At 40.3% G+C, this 16,997-nt stretch overlaps 1 protein-coding gene across 4 annotated transcripts in view; it reads left to right on the top strand.

Annotated features, from left to right (window-relative positions):
• The first annotated feature begins 278 nt into the window (after positions 1–278).
• dlg5a (discs, large homolog 5a (Drosophila)) overlaps positions 279–16,997 on the top strand; it is a 58,693-nt gene continuing 41,974 nt past the window's right edge. For 3 of the 4 annotated variants that reach the window (XM_017725167.2, XM_017725185.2, XM_017725193.2), the window contains exon 1: positions 757–1,054. In XM_017725167.2, coding sequence (XP_017580656.1) covers positions 757–1,054 — 298 coding nt within the window. Of the gene's footprint in view, positions 1,055–16,997 lie in introns of all 4 variants that reach the window. The other variant, XM_017725176.2, reaches the window with a different exon arrangement.

Below are 16,997 nucleotides of genomic sequence, written 5' to 3'. Positions count from 1 at the left end.
AGCCTACATATGCATAGCACGCGTACTGTAACTTTATATAATGAAAGTATACACAGTAAAAAGCTGCTCTGAAACGCTCTCTGAGTTCCTCTTTACCCTTTACACTTTCGTAATACAGTACAACGCATCTCAAATATGAAATGTCAACTAAAACAATGTTGAAGGAAAGAATTATTGGTACACGCCCTTTGAGAAAAATCAGGTGTGTCCGCGTTAGTCCCGCCCACTTTTACCTTACATGGCTATTGTAAGGGGAGTTGATTGACAGCAGGCAGCAGCTACTGAGCTGCCGAGACATGGCGGAGCTTACAGTTTGAGTGGGGAACGGCAGCAGAGTTACGTTAGTTTTGGTTGCAGTTAAGTCGACACGTTGCAGAATAAATGGCCGAGAAGTGACCGTAAACGTGCACAGATACGGTCTCCGCGGGATTGTATGGAAAAATGGAAGAAGTTGCTGGACGTAAGTGAGCTGGGCAAATGTATGTAACTAGCTCTCGCTGTTTAGTGCAGTCAACAGCCTCAGGCAACAAATATGGCTTCGTGTGCCTTTTTGCTATTAGTGAGAAAAACCTGCTGTGTTAAGCCATCGTATATCATGGCAGCGTCGCTCAAATCGTACAAGTGACCATAAGGGAGGGAGTTTCCAGCTTCGTTCTCGGGCTTGTAGCGGAATCGAGTCGAGGTCAGTGTCTCCAGCGACGTAGTAGCAAGGGGAGCTAGCTAGTTAGCTAACCTACGGAACTACAGCGAACTGCAATGGAGCCGAAGCATAAAGAGTTGTTACACCAGTGCCACCAGAACTTACTGGAGTCCATCACGGATGCAGACCAGCTGATCGAGCTGCTGAGCAAATCGGGGACCCTCAGCGATCGGGAGAGGTTCGAGCTGGATCAGAACTGCCCGTCCAGCTCAGAGAAAGTGGACCAGCTTTTGAAGATGCTGATGAGCAAGGAGAGCGACCATTTCCTGGACCTGTGTGTGGCACTGGAGAAAACCTACCCTCACCTGTACTCTGCCCTGTTCACCAACGGCGGAGGACCCGCTGACCACTCGGGTAAGTCTACAGGGGTTCAGGGTTCAGCGCCCAAAATGTGAGATCAGACCGGGAGGTCGCCCTTCTTCCCTCTCTCCCTCTCTCCCTCCTCCGCCGTGCATGTGCCTTTCAGCCTCAGTGTGTGCAAGTTGAAAAACTCTGATTTGGTTTCGCATAGACAGCCTAACAAAGCTCACAAGCATTAAAGCCCAGAAATCTGACACAAAAGTCTTCAGTCTGTGTGCGATGAAAGTCAGGTGAAATGTGTGAAACTCAGCCCTGCTCGATTTGTTACTGTCTCTCTCTGTTTGGAAGCTCTGCCTCTGCTGCCCAGTGTAATGCAGATAACTTCTCCCTAAGCAGAAAGTCAGAGTAGTCAAGCAGCATTACAGCCAGTATTAGGAGAACTTGCAAGATGTGTTGAAAGACTAAGCTCTGATAAACCTCTGAATTCAACAGTCAGTAGGTAACAGTGAGAGGAGTTCTTCTTTCTGGTGATTCACTCTCAAGAGTCCTAGTGTAGAAATGCTAGTGATGGCCTGAGCTGCAGCTCAGAAATGCAAGTTTAGTTCTCGGTTGTTTTACTCCCTGTTCAGTATGGTGAAAGAAGTTAAAAAGGTCAGAGCAAGGGCAGTGTGACAGGAAAAAAGGAATAACTTATGAGGGTGCCCAATGCTTCCCAAGCTAGCTTTCTTCCATATCATGTTCGTTGACGTTAAGCATGACATTTACGTTGCCTTTTTTCCACAGCCATGTGCTCCCTCTGCACATCCATGCAATGAGGCTGACTGTTTCCAAGGAAACCCTTGCCATGGTGCCATGGCAAATCGATCTGATCATGCATGTGCTGCGTTCCTATAAAATGGCTCTGGAAGTCCTCATATTCCAGTTGGGATATGTGATCATGTGGGCCACGTTCTGCTTTGCTGCTTTTTGTTTGTGTTTAGCCTGCTGTTTAACATTTGTTTGAAACAGGGATGAGCTAAGCCTGAGGGCGAGCTTGTAATTTACTATTTAATCCCTATTCTTTATCATTTTGTTGCCATTTGTCTGATTTGTTCAGATGCAGGAGAGTTCCAGCCTTACCACTGGCTGTCTCACAAAATGTTCAGTGAACCTTGACTGAGTGTACTGAGGTTTGACTGGGAAGAAACATAGTGGTGAAGTCTATTTTAAAGGAGTATACATCATAAATAAAGGTTGAGGGGGGGAGGGGGGTATATGCTCGATGTGTGTAGAGTGGTTTGCCGTGCTGCTCCTGCTCCTGGCTTAGAGGATGCTCTGAAGAGGAGCACTGACATGGTTTAATAAGGGGGAAATGATGTAGAGAACATATCTCATTTAGATTTGTGTTGTGACTGTGATGAAAGTTGCATTTGTATTTTGCTTTTTTTTTTTTTTTTTTTTTTTTGATTGTTTTGTTTTTTTGCCTGAGAAGACCAGCATATCCACTTTTCTGACTTTTTCACTTTTTCTTAAGACATAGAGTGCCAGGTGGTCAGTTATGGTTTTGTTGTCCTGTGTGCATTATAAGGGTGTTCAGTTGCTTCTGATTAGTCTTTCTCATCTACAGGCAGTTCACAAGCTCCAGGTTATTAGGTAGAAAATTTCCCACTGTAGGCTAAATTAAAATTGGAGCTCTTTCGATTGGAATATTGTGTTCTTTTTACATCTCAATTTTGAAATAAATGCCATCAATCTTTAGTTTGGAGAGAGTGAGCTCGAGTTGGGGGCTTTAAGCTCCTTCGAAAATTCATTGGAAGGAATCTCAATATGTTGTGTAGTATGACTTCTGTTCTCCATGAAATATCGAGAGGGGGAGAAGAGCGCTGTATATCATACTGTATATCGCTACACTGAATCTAAAAGTGCGTTGAGGAGCATTCAACTGTAGAAATGTTGTGTAAGTCTGTGCATTTCCTGTAGACACTCCATGGTTATTCATCTACGGATTACCTTTGTTCTTTTATATTTAAGCTCTTTCTCTGAGACATGCATTATCCTGCCTCTCTGACAGTATGTATTAAAGCTCCTGAACTGAGCTTACACTGATTCAGGTTAAAGCGTGTGTGTGTGTGTGTATGTATGTATGTATGTATGTATGTATGCATATATGTATATATATATATATATATATATATATATATATATATATTTACTTTGGTTAGTTAGATCATGTGAGTATTAAATTAAGTGTGTTATTAAGAGACTAAGATGATCCTCGACCTCCTGCAGACACTGAACAGACAGATGAAAGCCTGAGCTCTTGCTCTCCTTCATTCTTTTTTCTTTCTTGCTGACTTGTGTTTGCTCTCTCCCTCTCTCCCTCACGTGTGTGTGTGATGAGTTACACTGATAGCGACCTGCTCTGAAGTCATTCTCTCAAGCTGCCACTGCTGAGCTTCAGCTCTTTTCACTGCCAGGCCTCTGCACACACGCAGGCTGAGGCTGGGAGCTGTGGAGGAGGGGCAGGTTTGGTTCAGAGCAGGGCCATGTAGCGGCAGCTCCAACTGCTCCAAATGCAGGCTGGAGAAGCTGCAGAGCGCATGTGACTGTGCCTATATTAAACACCATCGCCAGTCATAAATCAACTTAAATGGGGAGACAAAAGATCAATGTTGCAAATCAGTCTCTTAAAGAGTAGAGGAATGAGATTTATGTGCAGTGGATGGTAATTGAACGGTCACGCTGCAATACAAGTGCATTTCCAAGACTAAAATGAATTGGTTACTGTAACCCCTAACTTATAATTTCTGTTTACTGTTCTGCTTTAAATCCACAGTAGTAGAGTGTTTTTTTTGTGTGTGTGGTGCTTGCTCTGTGCTGTACGCTAGACTGACATTTGATTTACATCAGCAGTGTGTGGGGGGAAAAGGCAGTGCTAGCATTTATGATTAGCCCCATCTGTGATCCCTCATCCCAAAATAATTGCGTATGGTAGAGTTGGGCTGTACCCACTTACTTCATACCTTTAAACTGTCTCCAGATATTACCACTCTATACGCTACTGCTGGGGCAGGGGTGCACAAAGGCATTGTAAGTAAGAGTGTTTATCACTTTTTTGCAGTTTCTTTTTGTGTTATTTGAAAGTTGAAAACATTCAAGGACTATGTTTGCGTACGTGATCACCAAATTAAGGAACTTACTGTGTAATTTAAAAGAAATTGCTCAATAAATGTCAAACCATCTTTATACAAATTGCAAAATGTGTAAACAATTCTGCTAACTAGAGGAGAGGAGCTGGTTAGCATTAGCTTAGCTAGCATGTTTGTTTCTGGCTAATTACTGCACCCACACAAGTTTAAATGGTAATGATTCAAATCTGAGGGAGTGAAGTCGACGTAGGGACAGAAGGGAAAACTTAATCACTTTATTTGGTTTGGATCTGCAGCCTGATCGACTAATTTACTATTAGCTTAGCAAACAGGCTACAGACCCAAACAGTGCCACACACCAGAGAACAGGCTTGATTCTGACTGACTGGTGCTCTGCTAAAACAAGTTAAGATGATACAGACTAATAATGAAAGAATGAAATTGAGTGAGATGAAATCGAACATCTTCTGTGGTGTTTGGGACTGTAGCGTTTTGGCAAGCCAAACATGCCACACCCCACAGCACAGGCTTTGTTTCAGTTAACTGAGGCTAAAAGGACACCCTTTTAGAAAATATCTGAGAGCGCAACGTTGAGTGACTGGTGGTCGAAATCAAGCCTGTTCCATGGTGTGTAGTGTCACTGAGCTACTTCGATGCTTAGTTTTTCAGAGGTTTTTCCTGGCTCTTTCTGTCAGCACCACCCAGCGGTAAATACAGACAATCAGTGAGCCACTTTAAAGTGTAAATGGGTGCAATGTGTTTATTCTGCCATTCAGACATGGAACAGAAATTTACACATCATTGTTTTAAAATATTATCTTTTTTCTTTTGTACAAACATAATGTTTAAATGTTGCTGTATACCATTATCCCACCCAGCCCTACTTATGGACTAGACCTCTAATACTTTTTTTTTTCTGTTGGAAGAGGTGTCCATGTATAATAGTCTATCCCTGTTACATATGAAGTGGTTGCTTCCTTTGAAATGTTTTGTCCATAGCAGGCCAAAGGGTGACTCCTCCATGCAGTCAAACAGAGGGCTGGATAGAGACAACAGGCCTTTTGTTTTAAGCAGAGCTACCCCAAAGTGCACAGTCAGCAGCTTGCTCTGTTTACGGACCATAGGGGCTTTCAGCTTGGGTCCCAATAGATCAGACTTGTGGATAGAGTGAGTTATAGTGTGACAGTATGTCACAAGGAGTGCTCTTAAACACTCTTCACTCAGAGATAGCTTGCTGTTTTCTCCCTTTCTTATTCTCTCCAAGTCTGTGAGATGGATACTCATGATTTATAAAGCCACACTTGCCTTGTATAGTGTGAGTCAGGGAATCCATTTAAAATGTGCCCCTTGAATGTTTTTGGTGTTTTTGAGTGTATTGACTTTGTTTCAGATAAGTTTTTTCAAAATGTGCAGTTAGTACATAAAAAAGGCTAAAAATGTGAGCTTCTAATTAAAGAGCAGTTTTTCTCCATAGGCATGATATGATTATAAAAGAACGCAAGTTCTTTGAATATGTGCAACGTATACACTAGTGTCCTCAAGTGCTGTTACTGCTGTCGCAAAGTTTGCAAACTAGCTCATTTGGCCATAGGTCAGTTTCAGGGCAGAACATCAGCCATTGCTGCTATGTTGTGGTGCTTCGTTCCTAGACGCTTGTATTAAAAGAAAGCTAAGGCTGATGAAGCAATATTCATTGGCTAGCCGAACCTGTAGGAGATGTCTCCAGATACTAGTGGCCAGCTGCTAGAAATGCATACACACAGTGTGGTTGAATTTAAATACATGTGATCAAAGTATCACAAACTCATTCTAGCAACACCATCATTTAAAAAAAAAAAGTTCCACCCAGATGCGTGGCATAACTGGGACCACAAATCACTGTCATGTTTTTTTTTTCTAAGCTAGGAAGATAGAAAGCTTCTAAGCTACAACAGGAAGTTCACAGAAAGCAAACGTGGCTTAATCAACCAAGGGCAATTATATCTGCATGCATATTTTGAATGTGCTGTTGATAAAACTAAATGTCTTTAGGAAAAATATAAAAATCAATCCTTTTTTGATTAACCTTTTATCACTAGACAGCAACTGAGCAATGACACACGTACTATAATGATGTACAACACCAATTCCAATGAAGCTGCGACATTGTGTAAAACAAATAAAAACAGAATATAATGATTTGCAAATCCTTTTCAACCCATTTTCAATTGAATACACTACAAAGACAAGATATTTAATGTTCAAACGGGTAAACTTTTGTTTGTTGCAAAAATTCACTCATTTTGAATTTGACGCCTGCAACATGTTCCAAAGAAGTTGGGACGGGGGCAACAAAAGACTGGGAAAGTTGAGGAATGCTCAAAAAACACCTGTTTGGAACATTCCAGAGGTGAACAGGTTGATTGGAAACAGGTGAGTGTTATGACTGGGTATAAAGGGAGCATCCCTGAAAGGCTCAGTCCTTCACAAGCAAGGATGGGGCGAGGTTCACCACTTTGTGAACAACTGCGTGAGCAAATAGTCCAACAGTTTAAGAACAACGTTTCTCAATGTGCAATTGCAAGGAATTTAGGGCTTTCATCATCTACAGTCCATAATATCATCAAAAGATTCAGAGAATCTGGAGAAATCTCTGCAAGTAAGCGGCAAGGCAGAAAACCAACATTGAATGCCCGTGACCTTCGATCCCTCAGGCGGCAGTGCATTAAAAACCGACATCATTCTGTAATGGATATTACCACATGGGCTCAGGAACACTTCAGAAAACCACTGTCAGTGAACACAGTTCGTCGCTCCATCTACAAGTGCAAGTTAAAACTCTGCCATGCAAAACGAAAGCCACATATCAACAACACCCAGAAATGCCGCCGGCTTCTCTGGGCCCGAGCTCATCTGAGATAGACTGACGCAAAGTGGAAAAGTGTCCTGTGGTCTGACGGGTCCACATTTTAAACTGTTTTTGGAAATCATGGACGTCGTGTCCTCTGGGCCAAAGAGGAAAAGGACTGTCTGGATTGTTATCAGCGCAAAGTTCAAAAGCCAGCATCTCTGATGGTGTGGGGGTGTGTTAGTGCCCATGGCATGGGTCACTTGCACATCTGTGAAGGCACCATTAATGCTGAAAGGTACATACAGGTTTTGGAGCAACATATGCTGCCATCCAAGCAACGTCTTTTTCAGGGATGTCCCTGCTTATTTCAGCAAGACAATGCCAAGCCACGTTCTGCACGTGTTACAACAGTGTCGCTTCATAGTAAAAGAGTGCGGGTACTAGACTGGCCGGGCTGCAGTCCAGACCTGTCTCTCATTGAAAATGTGTGGCACATTATGAAGCACAAAATATGACAACAGAGACTGTTGAGGAACTGAAGTTGTACATCAAGCAAGAATGGGAAAGAATTCCACCTACAAAGCTTCAACAATTAGTGTCCTCAGTTCCCAAACACTTATTGAGTGTTGTTAAAAGGAAAGTCCCGACTTCATTGGAATTGGAGCTAAAGATTCTACAAAGGAATAACTTTTTTAGCTTGTCAAACATTTTGTGTGGTCTTACGATGTTCTTGGTGATGCGGAAACCCTTTTAAATCAATTAATTAATTAATTTATTCGTTTATTTTAATTAATTAATTAATTTATTTTTTGGGGGTGAAACATCCTCTTAAGATGCATTGCCTTGTTTTTTGTTGTTCAGTTCAATTGTACAGTTGGCCAAAATAGCTCATTGTCAAAATATATGCAGTTGATTTTGAAAAGAAGAGTGAATCTGAAAGTCTGAACTGCTTTTGTAGTCAAGCACTGACACTCATTTGGGGTACTATGAAATATTAATAAAGATCCCAGTCTGATTCAAGGTCGCTTCAGATCTAAAAAAAGGGTTTTTAGGATCACTGCCTCCTAACATCCCCTTCAAGGACTGGATACTCTGTGGTTTTAACTTTGCCTGTAATGCACACTCACTTTCCTGTTCAGCTCTGCCTAATGCAGTGGATGCAACACCGCTTTGCTGTTGTACTTTAGCTGCTGGGATTTACAAAGATGACTTTCTTTTTGTCTAGCTGGATGTGACTAATGTGACTCAGTATGTTTAACCTAATTGGCAAAACCAAAATGCTGCCAATGTTGGTTGGTTGTGTTTGTGTGGCTTTTAACAGTATTGAATTCAAGCCCATTTTTGACACATCTTCTTCAGTCATGGTCATTAAGGTAAAATTTAGTACTTTCAGTGAGTTTTAGGTATATTATGTTCACTTTCACAGGGCATGGGGCATGTTTTTATCCTTTTTTTTTGTAATTTAAGTTTTTTATTTAGATAGGAATAACAGACAGGACATGATCATGAAATTTTAGCTACATGTTTTTTTATGGGAGGAGAAAATATAAGCAAATTAATTTCTCAGTCTGCTAGCATACATGCTAAAAATACATGCCGATACATAGCTGACAAATGAACAAACATTACTCACGCTCTAAGCTAAAAGCTAGTACTTTTTTGTTTTCTTAAGCCTCTTCTGCTGTTGTGGCATAACCTCACTGAAATATAATGATTATGGAAAGTGCAGTCAGCTTAAGTAATTGCGATTATCTCAAATAATTTATGTGATGACGTTATAGTTGTGATAGGTCTAAAAACAAAATAAAAAGCCTAGAGTTAGAATGGGGGGACTGCAGGCATGTCATGATTTTTTTTTTTTTTTTTGTGTGTGCAACTATGCAAATGGCCAAAGTGGCTGAATAGCTGTAGATACTCAGCAGTTCTTAACAAATACAGCTTAAGCTCCAATAAATAAACATTACTCACCACCTGCCTCCAAAGGTGTTATAACGCCAGTGAGGTGCTTTGGTTAAAATTTTTCTTGTTTCATTAGAACCATACTAGGTCTCAATAAATGCATTTTCTCCTTTCTTTTATTTACATGTGTTTGCTTCAACACAGTTAATGAAATTGCACCAATTCACGTTCTGTTTGTTGTAATGTAAATATTACTGGAAGTTAGTGACCAGTAAGTAATTATGATCAGCTCAAATAATCAAATAATTGACATCAGGCGATTTGTATAATAGTTGAGTCATGCCTGAGTGTATAGAGGCAACAGAATATGGTACAATTATCTTCCCTAACTAAAGTACTAATTTAGCTACTATAGCATTTGTATCCTGAGATGCACCTTGAGTGTTGCATTATCAGAAATTGTGAAAAGCTGTTTTGTGTGTGCACTACATTGAAGTAGTGTTAATCCTTCCTAGACTATTTCTGCAAAGCTTCGAGCCTGCTAGCATCCCTCACTGCTTCATTTTACTTGCTTTAGCGTTGTTTGCCATGAGGCAGCACCATAAAAAAGGACTTCATTACCATTTTCAAGTGTTCCCAAGCTTCTTAATTACCGAGGAAGCCACAGGAAATGCCACAGTCTAAATACTGGTTGTGAAGTAATGGAAACAAACAGTGCAGCACTAACCGCCATCAGTGCTGTAGTCCGGACCCAATGCCTGACACAGAATTGATATCTGGCTACATCTGAACCTCTAATAAAGGCTTTGTTTAAACAGGCCCACTAATCTGCATGAGAGTGATTGGCTTGACACATGCAGCTTTTAGGAGGTTGAGAGCTGTTGTTAAGCATTGAAGAGACATGTAATACACTGCTGGTAGTGCCAAACAATAGGCAGTCTTGGAGAAGTACATTTTAAGATGCTGAGCCTTTTGTAGTGCAAAGAGCGGAGTGAGACACAGTGACCTGGTGCGATGTGTTTTGCTTATTTTGGGCACGTTAAACTTGTTCAGGAAACTGTGAGGATGCTCGCTGCAGGGAGTTTCATGTTTCCATGCCTTTGAAACATCGCTGCAGCCCTATAGGCTCAGCCTAACTTAGAACTTTTTCTGCCATACACACAGCATTTGATATGACTGTCCTTTATTTGTGCTGACTGGTAGAATGTAAACTTGGATTGTAATACATTGTGCTATACAGCTACCTAGGGCGTATTTTAATGCAGCCAGTTAGCATTTTTGAAGGACTTAATCTGTTGTGAGCTGTTGTTGTGCTCAAGGTGACAAAGTTAGCACAGTTTATTAACATTAAATCTGCCATTAGAAGAGTGAGAGTTTGTAATCTGTAATACATGTTTTCATTACTTTTTTTTATAATGGCCTATTCTTGTTTTTTTTTTTTTTTTTTTTCCTCCTTATTACACATTATTAATTCCTTTAATGATGGTGCACTGCTATGGGAAATGCGCACAGTTTAGGCCCAGTTCCTGTTGAATCTATGAGCTGTGCTTGAGCCCAGACTGCTTTTTTTATTCAGGGACAATTCAAGGGCAGCCAATCAGAATTCAGAGTTTATTTGCATACATCAATCTTAAATGCACATGAGCAAAACCAGCCTATATAATTCTAAGGGGTTTAAAAAAAGTTTGAAAATTGTCATATAAAAAGACAAACTATAAGACATATAAAAAGTTTATGGTAGTTAAAACCAGTGGACATCAGGGACAGAGAATTAAATACAAGAAAAATGTAGGATAGTCATTTTAATCAAACGTGCCAATAGCAATATGATTTCATCACCAACATTCACTGTTGGTGATGAACATATCACTGCATCACCAACATTCAATGATGTGTCTACACTTTGACACTTTGAAACTTTATAATACAGTAGCTGTGCTATATGGTTTACTGCTGGATTGAATTCTGTTATTTGCTAGAATGTAGAATATCAAGATTATTTATGGTATATTTCTTAAATGAGCAACTTTGCATTTGCTCTGAGTGCTAATATTTGGTACCACCAACCTTTAGAGCTTAATGAAGCATGAAGAATGAAGAGATCTGTTGGTTTGGTTAAATGGTTTTGTGGATAAATGTGTTTCAGGTTTGCACAGGATGTGGTAAGCGTGAAAGTAGAAGTTGCCCACAACTGAGGTGACTATGGTTGGAGGTTAAGGGATAGTGGAAGCTCTGTGAAGTTATGTTGAGTGTCTTGTTTTTCTCTCACTCTTTGCTTCTTTGTACTGGCTTCCATCTCCAGTTCTGTCTTTTCATCTTTCTTCTCAGGGTCACTTGCTTTCTATGATCCAAGTGTTACCTGATGTAATTTCATCCATTATTGTAATTGGAGCCTATTAGATTACACTGCTATCCAGCCTGGTTTTTTAAAAAGTGGGAATGCCCCTTAACTTTGCGTGACGTCGTCTGATAGTGTGAGAGCTCAGCGCCGCCGGTTCTCCTCATTTCCCCCTCTCATCACAACTACTGTAAACACTGCCACCTCACATGACCAATGCTGGGTCCCAATTGGACGCTTCTTCTGAACCTTGCCCCCGGTGCCACAGCCTTGCCATACGGCCTCATGGGAAACTGCAGGCTGACAGAACAAAGGCTTCCTGGGCCGTGTGGTGCCTCTGCTCCTGAGGCACATTGCGCTCTGTCTTTCAGCTGTCTGTAGGAGAAAAGGGGCGACTCTGAGCTGGGCTCACTCCAGATTTAATCAAACAGCAGTGGCTCCTACAGCAAAGCAGGAACTCTGCCAGAGTCAGTTTGATTTAGATGCCTGAGATGTGGGTAAACAGAATCGTTTGTCAGGCTCTCTCTATAGCCCTCTCTGCAGGCCCGGCATGACGAACAGGACCAGCTGACAATAACTGAAGCTGACAGTAGTTAACACAGAATAGCAGCTGGGCTTTATCAAATCTGTTATTTTTGGAATGCAAATTATCATCAAGAGCCCCAAGTTTGCTACTCTCCCCTTGAAGCCATATGTTTGAATTAAATTATTGTGGCTTGATGAGATCCACAGATAAATCAAAATCTCAGGAAAAAAAAAATAAGAAAAAAAAAAAAGAGAGAAAAAGTACTTTTTCTATTTCAAAGCCCCGAGGACGGGCCTGCATGTATTTTTGGAAAAAACTCTGGGTGAATATTTAGAGGTCTATTATTAAGGCAGGTTTTTTTTTTTTTTTTTTTTGGAAAACGCTTTGTTTTTCTAAATGACAGATTCTCTTCTGACAGTGTGGGTTTTTTTTTTCCTTTTTTTCTTTGCCCCTGTTTAGCATGATTTAAATTTCACCAGGGTTCACCATGGCAACACGTGTCTTCCCCTATTTGTGATTTTGGTGGGGGTTTTTGGGTGGGGGTTAATCACCAAGTTGCCTGAAACAACTGTTTGACAAAGAGTGTGTACATCAGTAGAGAAAAAAAAACATAGTGGCCCAAGGCAAGGCCTGGCTTTGCTGACCTACTTAATACATGGAGACAGGCTTTTGTTATTGTTGTTATCATACCTTTAACGTGACTATCATTTTCCTCATTGTATCTAATCTCAGATCTTTGTATGAATGCAGCCATTCCCTTAGAATAGTGTTCAGTGTTATTTAACAACATATGTAGCATACTGAAATAAAATAATTATCCTTTTAAAATCAGTGTTGAGGATTTTTCTATTTGTGGCAGTGGCCTTTGAACTGACTTGGAGATCTGAAATGAACATCAGGTGTGATGAAGGCTGGCTTTACGCTCAGCCAGCTAGAATCTGTAGAAAAAGACAGAGTTTTAAACAGATACAGGCTTTATTGATGCAGTTTGATTGAGTATTTGGCTGATGGTAATTAACATTGATTTCAGTAGACTTGTGGCAAAGGCAGGTACCTGTAACCTATACTCCAATAAGATGTCCTTGCACTTATTGGCAATGGCTGTTTGCGTTATAGCTGTATCTTTGACACAGTTATAAATTTGATAGATTTTAAATTCGGTCATTTGAAGGTTAGTTTCAGTGTCACGTTACGCCTATGCCTGTCAAGGTTGTGAAATGTTAGCTGACGATTTATTTCCATTAACAATATAAATGGCATATTGTTTATTCTATACATCAGAACTGTCTTTTGTATTTATATAGTACAATAATACTGAATAACAATCATATTCTGGAAGAGTAGAACGTTTAGGTGATGCAGAGTTACTGTTCATTTTACTAAACATATGTCAGTAAATGTTGTATTTCTTTGTAATGCTAATATGTGTGCATGTAGTGCTAATTTTTATGTTTATAAACATATCAGCAGCCCACAGTTCCCTTATCAGTGCATACTAGGGCAGCAACAAATGACTAATTTGATTGATTTAGCATATTTGTCTATTTGATGTGTTGTTATGGTGTGGACGGGAAAGTGGTGAAAGATTGTAGTGAATGCTTGTGGGAAACTTCTTCTCTATGAACAGTTAAATTTGAACGATGTTGTGTGACCATTTCATTTCATCTGCAGCACTTCACCCGGCTACCCTGTTGGTTTGCATAGAACTGCTTCCTGAAACATTGCCAGTGGCGGCAAATGTTTGCAGAGAACAGAAAACTCTGCAGCTGTTTGCAAATGTACTCTGTGTTCACCGAATTTGAACACATCTGTGGCCTCGATGTTCAGACATTAATGCAGTGTTTAACGTTACTTAGAATGGGAACAGGGTCGTTTTGAATAATAGTTACTTGCTTCTCTGTTTCAACTCCGTTAACGATTCCAGAGAACATGCGTTCAAAATAGATGTTACAGCTCAGCTCATAAACGGAAATATGACAGCTTTTAACATTAGCATTAGCAGGCTTGCTAGCACAACTGATTCCTCTTCAGATGCTCCAGCATGGAGGATATGCTCCAATGCCAGCTAAGGTTGACTTTACAAATAGCTGACAACTTTTTGTGTGAAATGCTCCCACATTTTCTGTTCTTGAGGCTGCCATCGCGCTTTTGTTAACTCTCCAGTAAGCAGTAATGTCAAAGCATTCCTAGTGAGCTAATTTGGTGGTCAATTTTAGTTGTCTTAAGTGGAAAAATCATTGTCTGAGGTAATGTTAGTTCAGTTTGTTATTATCAAGGGTGCAAACATTAGAGGAGAAACTTGGGTCTCTTACGGTTAGCGTCTAGCTTGACATAGACACCATGCCTCTTGCCGTGTTTCTGTTTGTCCTTGTACACATGCGGCACTGTGTCCTTCGCATTCTCATACAGCATCAGGCAATGCCACGGTCTGTGGACCTGGCCCACGCAACAAGCAGCTTCTTATCTGCTTCTGACAACATGAATGATTTGTAATATTTAGTAAATTACAGTAGTTTCTGGCAGCTGTAGGTGTAAGCACGAGTGTTATGTTGCCTATGTATGAGACAAACAAAACATTTAGCACCTTTTTTGCCAGGCCAGGACAGGCCACTGCATACTAATTTGTCATGTTCTTTTTTTTTTTTTTAGTAGTTTATTTAAAAAAAAAAAGTGTTGAGTAAAAATATCAATGATATATTATTTGAAGCATGTAGTAGCTGACAACATATCCTCTCATGTTTGCTGGCACAAATCGCTTCAGTGTGTGCTGTTTTTTTCTGTTTTGTGTTTTCAGTGCCATTTTGAAACCTATAACCCATACGTTGCACAGAAAACCACCATTACCATTTTTTTTGCCAAATTTTCTGCCAAAGTAGGGGATTCTTCGCCAAAATATGCTGGAATCGCTGACGATACGACACTGAAATTTTGCTTGAGTGTGGGACGGTGTATTGGCAAGAACTTGGCAATATAATATGTATCATAAAACAGAAGTTACAATTTAATGTGTTGCGATACTGTAAGTCTAATTTTAAGAAAGCTGTCATAGTATAAAAAAACACATGACCATATGCATAAATTCCAAGTTAAAGACAGTCTACTTTTTATGCAATCAGAACAGGATATTTTGAGAGCCTAAATCACCTTATCAGGGTGTAAGTAGTAACGTTAAGCTGGACAATATAATAGCCTGTACAACAATTTTGAAGTAAAGTGGCATTAGAGGTTAATAGACAAATTGTTACACTGTAGTAATGATATAGGCTTGCTCACTTGATAAGTAGGACAACATTTATGTTTACAGCATTTTGACAGACAATTTTATCCAGAGGGACTTACAGTTTGGCCATTTTTACACAGGTAGGTGAAGGTAGAGTTAAGAGTCTTGTCCAAGGGCTCTTAATGGTATAGTGTAGGAGGCTTACCCAGATAGGGGATTGAACCCCAGTGTACAGCGTAGAAGGCAGAGGTGTTGTCCACTACACTAACACACACCAAGCAAGCAAATTTAGCATCTAGGATCAGACCATCTGTGTCTGTGTTGACAGTCCTGTGCTAGGACAAATTGTTAAGCACCAGTCCAAGTGTTTTGGATTCAGCAGTTTGTGGCAGCGTTATTGTTCAGCTTGGTTTGCTAATACTGACTTTAGTCATGCGCCCTTGCGCTATTTGGTTACATTGGCGTGTAAGAGTCTGTAGGACTCAGTAATGGCTGAAGTGTTGTTGTTGTGGTTGTTGTTGTTTACAGTATCACAAAATATAATGAGGCAATTCTCAGGTGCATCAATTTTTTTCTTACATCCCTACGTGTGAGGCCTGCTTTGGATGCTATAAAGTATTTATTAAGGCCTCTATTAAAGCCATAAGTAATTTATGTGGCTGTCCTCATCCAGTCTGATAGATTGGTATAGCATATTTTAATGGATCCCTGTCGTTGAGGCATTTTAATGGGTAAAGTTCAATCTTTAAATTGGCTTGGGACTCAGTTTTAGCACATACTCAATCTTAAAGGACCCTGATTGGTATTGGTGCAGTCTCTGTAATCTCAGTATCTTTTATATTTGGATGACAAACTGTACATTTGAAATGACAGCATTTAGATAACGAAATATCCCCTCCCAAAACTCCACAGAAATTGCAGTCATCAGTGTGACAAACCTCAAGACCTAGCACAGGACTGACAACACAGAGATATAGATAGTCTGCTCGTAGCTGCTAAATTTGCTTGTCTGGTGTGTTTTTCTCGCTCCTCATCTGACGACGGTGTGAAATCAAAGCGGAGTGCTGACTACTGAGTGACTGTGCGTGTGTGAAAGCAGATGAGAGGAGCTTGGCTGTGCTGCTCTGCTCTAGGCAGGGCTGCAGCCTCTCAGTGAGAAGGCCTGGGGAGAACTCTGATAATGAGACATGGCCTTGTCACCACTATACACTCATCGTTAGCAACAGGAGGACGAGAAAGGACTGTGGAGTGGAATTGCTGCAGTAATCAGGAGGATTTAATGACTTCTTTTCCCTTTTCACTCAGCAGTCATGTTTTTGAAGAATGGGTGTATAATTATGACTGCATTTTCTCAGTGTTATGTAAAGCTTTGGCGGTGCTTGGGGGGTTGGGGGCGGGGGGGGGGTGTAGGCAGTGGTTCAGCATCTTGTATTTTTATTTTTATTTTTTTAACACGGGTACTTAAGTCACTTGGCTATAAATATGCCACTTCTTTAGAAATACTGAATTTATATCACCAACACTGGTTTTTACTTTGCATACAGGTGAATCTGTAGGTATCACACATACTTAATCCTAGAAGTAATTAATGATCACTCCCACAAGAAAGCCCCCTTATGTTTAATAGACTTTCCCTCCCCCTCATGGCAAAGCGGAAATGACCAGCACCTGAAATGTTTTGTTTCTCTAGAAGCCCTTGAGCTTAGGATGATAGTGATAACTAAACAGTACTGCGTGTTCATATCTTGTCACATGCCATATGCACTCTTGTAATTTCACCAGCAAAAAAATTAAATGCCAAAAAAAATGATAATTGCAGTGATGATGGTAATGAGCTCAACCCTGCAATAGACATCACATGACCGTGGTATTGCGGTAGTGCAGTCCTAATGCTGCATTTTAAAAATGCCATCAAAACTGCGGTTCTTATTCAGTATTTGAGTGCAATAATATATGGCAATCCAGTTAAACAGGACTGATTTTACTTTCTTTAAAATGAAACCGACATGGTCAGTGTTCTACATTTACTGACCATAAACACAGTATTTTTAGAAAA

Source organism: Pygocentrus nattereri, chromosome 5 (assembly GCF_015220715.1).
Source record: "Pygocentrus nattereri isolate fPygNat1 chromosome 5, fPygNat1.pri, whole genome shotgun sequence".
NCBI classification, from domain to species: Eukaryota; Metazoa; Chordata; class Actinopteri; order Characiformes; family Serrasalmidae; genus Pygocentrus; species Pygocentrus nattereri.
The sequence above is the reverse complement of the archived record's forward strand: the minus strand, read 5'-3'. Positions and strand labels throughout refer to the sequence as shown.